This window comes from Myotis davidii, unplaced genomic scaffold (genome assembly GCF_000327345.1).
Source record: "Myotis davidii unplaced genomic scaffold, ASM32734v1 scaffold149, whole genome shotgun sequence".
Classification (NCBI taxonomy): Eukaryota; Metazoa; Chordata; class Mammalia; order Chiroptera; family Vespertilionidae; genus Myotis; species Myotis davidii.
Window position 1 is genome coordinate 1,186,497 of NW_006352194.1, and position 2,792 is coordinate 1,189,288.

Genomic DNA, 2,792 nt, shown 5'->3' on the forward strand with positions numbered 1-2,792 from the left:
GGGTTGTGGGCACTTCCCCAGTGGGGGATGTGCCGGAGGCAGCTGATCGATGTTTCTCTCTCATCGATGTTTCTAGCTCTCTGTCTCTCTCTCTTCCTCTCTGTGAAAAATCAATAAAATATATTTTAAAAAAAAGAGGAAAAGGGAATTCAAGGCAAAGAGAACAATGTATACAAAGGCATAGGAGTTTAAGATTGAGACATGTCTTGGGGGGTTTGCAAGTAGAATGGTGACTTGGGGGCAGGACAGGACTTCTGGCTGTGGAGCAATGATAGTGCCAGGATGTAGGCAGGAGAACTCAGGGTTCATGTGCCCTGCTCAGGAATGTATGCTTCAGGCCAGAGATAAGACAGGTTTGATAGTCCAAGTCAAGCAGATGATCCTCAGGACTGACTTGCACAGGAACAAGGCATTACCTCCTGAGGAAAAGTGAAGGGAAGTGCGCACAGGTTCAGAGTCAGTTTGTGTCGGGTTGAGATGGATTTATGGATGGATCCATGAGATGGTAAAGAAGGTCTAACCTGAACATCATTTGGTGGGCTACATACTCCATTTGCAGGATGTTATTTAATTTTTATTCAGTCCCCTTTTATAGATGAAAGCAGTTGGAGCTTTGAGAGTGATGACCCCAACATCCCTCACTCAGCTTGTGTTAGAAGAACCATTCAAATCTCAGTGTCCCTGGTTGTAGAATCTCAGTTGCTGACACTGGAGTCATCTAGTAGAGCAGCCATGGTGGCCAACATGGTCAACCCCTATCTCCCACTCAGACCCCAGGCCCCGACCTCAGGCCAGCCAGTCTCACAGGGTTCCATCAGCAGTGTCATGGTCTTTGTTTTTGTGAATCTGATTTGTGTCCTTACTGCTGTCCCAGAGGTAGAAGGCACCCCATGGCCCAAGCAGAAATTTTTTGTTTTCTTTGTGCTCACTTGTGTTCTCTCCTTTGGCAGAAGAGAAGTCACAAACATTTCTTAAGCACCTACTGTCTGCCAGGTGCTATGCTAAGCACTCTATTCATTGTCTCATTTGGTCCTCATAACAACTCTTGTTTTACAGATGAGAAAAAGGACACAGCAAAATCAGGATTTAAGTCCCCATGGCCTGGCGCTGAGTGTGTGTCATAACAACAGAGTTGAAGGGTTAGCATTCTGGTCTTTTGATCCTCAGCAATGCAGGGAAGAGGAGCATTTGAGTCTCATTGCTTTGATAGGCTTCTCAGACCCAATTGGTCCCTGTTGCCTGAAGCTATAATTATGAGGAAGGGAGAAGGATGGAAGTACTCTGCCAGACATGATTGGAAGGCGGGCATCAGTAGAGGTCAGATCCTGCCCAGACCAGTTTCCCACCCTTGCCCATGCTATCATCCTTGACATATCTCTCAGCACCCTGGGAATCCAGGAGAAGTACCTGGCACCCTCAGACCAGTCAGTGGAACAAGAAGCCATGGATCTGTAACAACAGGCTGGGCTCCGGAGAACAAGACATAACCCAGCACTGGAGAAAGCTGTAGCCCCAGCTCAGCAGGCTGCAGACCCAAGAACAGTCCTCCCAGCCAGAGCTGGAAGGCTGATGAAGAGAGATCCACCCTTGCAAAGGACTCCTGGCCAAAAGTCAGACGTGCTGCAAGCAGAGCACCCACCACACCCTCGGTGCTCATGAGCTCTGGGCACTGCCACCAGGAATTCAGCACTGGCCCTACTCGAACTATTGTGGAATGTGAATACAAGAGTTTATTTTCTCCTACATGTTGTGACTTTCACACTTTCTTCAACCTTCCAGGGAGCTGGGGTAGAATGAGTGAATGTCACCTTCCCTCAGAAGAGTTCTATTTCTTCATCTAAGGCAGTATTTCCCCAAAGAACAGGATAATACCAGAGGTTTAACACTTATTCTCCAATGATGCACTTAGGTTAATCTCCAGTTTTAACTGATTCTGAAGCTTGAGGTTTACAGGGGATACTTCTTAGCTAGATCTCAGTGTTTCATTTTCATTATTCATTTTGCAGTTTTATTCTATTTTTGGCAAGTGCTAGCTAGTTTCCATTTATAGTAGTGATTAAAAGTTTACTTTAAAATTAAATTATTTATACAAAATGCATTGTTTAAAGAAAAATATTAAGTATATAATATGGCATGAGGGGCATGGCAAAAATTAAGGTGGTTTAAAGTTGGAAATACTGGTGATTGCTTTCTTTGCTCTTCTTGTAACTGGTTGGGTGCAATTTATATTGGAAACCAATAGGTGGCACCCCAGGTCTAGTTTTGCAGTTGTAGCTTGCAGCACAAGAGGGACAGATGGCGGTTGTACCGGAAATCTTATTTGCAGATACTTGGTCCTGTTAACACACCATGAAGGGCTTGGCATTTTACAAAGTGCCTTCATACACATGGTCCTCATGTGGTTCACACAGCAACTCTAGAGACACAAACAAGATTGGGACTATTACTAAGCCCCACTTTACATAAAGGAAACAGATGAGTTTGAACTTCAGTCAGCCTAGCTCTCTCATAGTTCACTTTGCTGACTTCTTAATTGTGGATACTAATGGTGAAACATTATGGCCTATATCCCACAGGATTTGAGGCCAGTTGGAAGAAAGAATTTAGACACCTGTAGAGTATTACTGAGTCGAAAATCAAGGGGAAGATAGGTCACTGGCGGTTTGGGCGGTTTAGGAAGATCTATTCAGAAGTAGCCTTGAGATGGCAGTGACAGCTCTGCTTTCCAGCTTTGACAGCCAGAGCATAGTGAAGGGCTCTGAGGAGGCTCCTGTGGCTGGAACAATATGAAA

At 45.0% G+C, this 2,792-nt stretch overlaps 1 protein-coding gene across 1 annotated transcript in view; it reads left to right on the forward strand.

Moving 5' to 3' along the window:
• GPN2 (GPN-loop GTPase 2) overlaps positions 1 to 2,343 on the forward strand; it is an 11,433-nt gene extending 9,090 nt beyond the window's left edge. Inside the window, exon 5 of the mRNA XM_006777487.2 lies at positions 1,383 to 2,343. Within this exon, the coding sequence (XP_006777550.1) occupies positions 1,383 to 1,455 (73 nt within the window). The 3' untranslated portion in view covers positions 1,456 to 2,343. The remainder of the gene's footprint in view (positions 1 to 1,382) is intronic.
• The last annotated feature ends 449 nt before the right edge of the window (positions 2,344 to 2,792 follow it).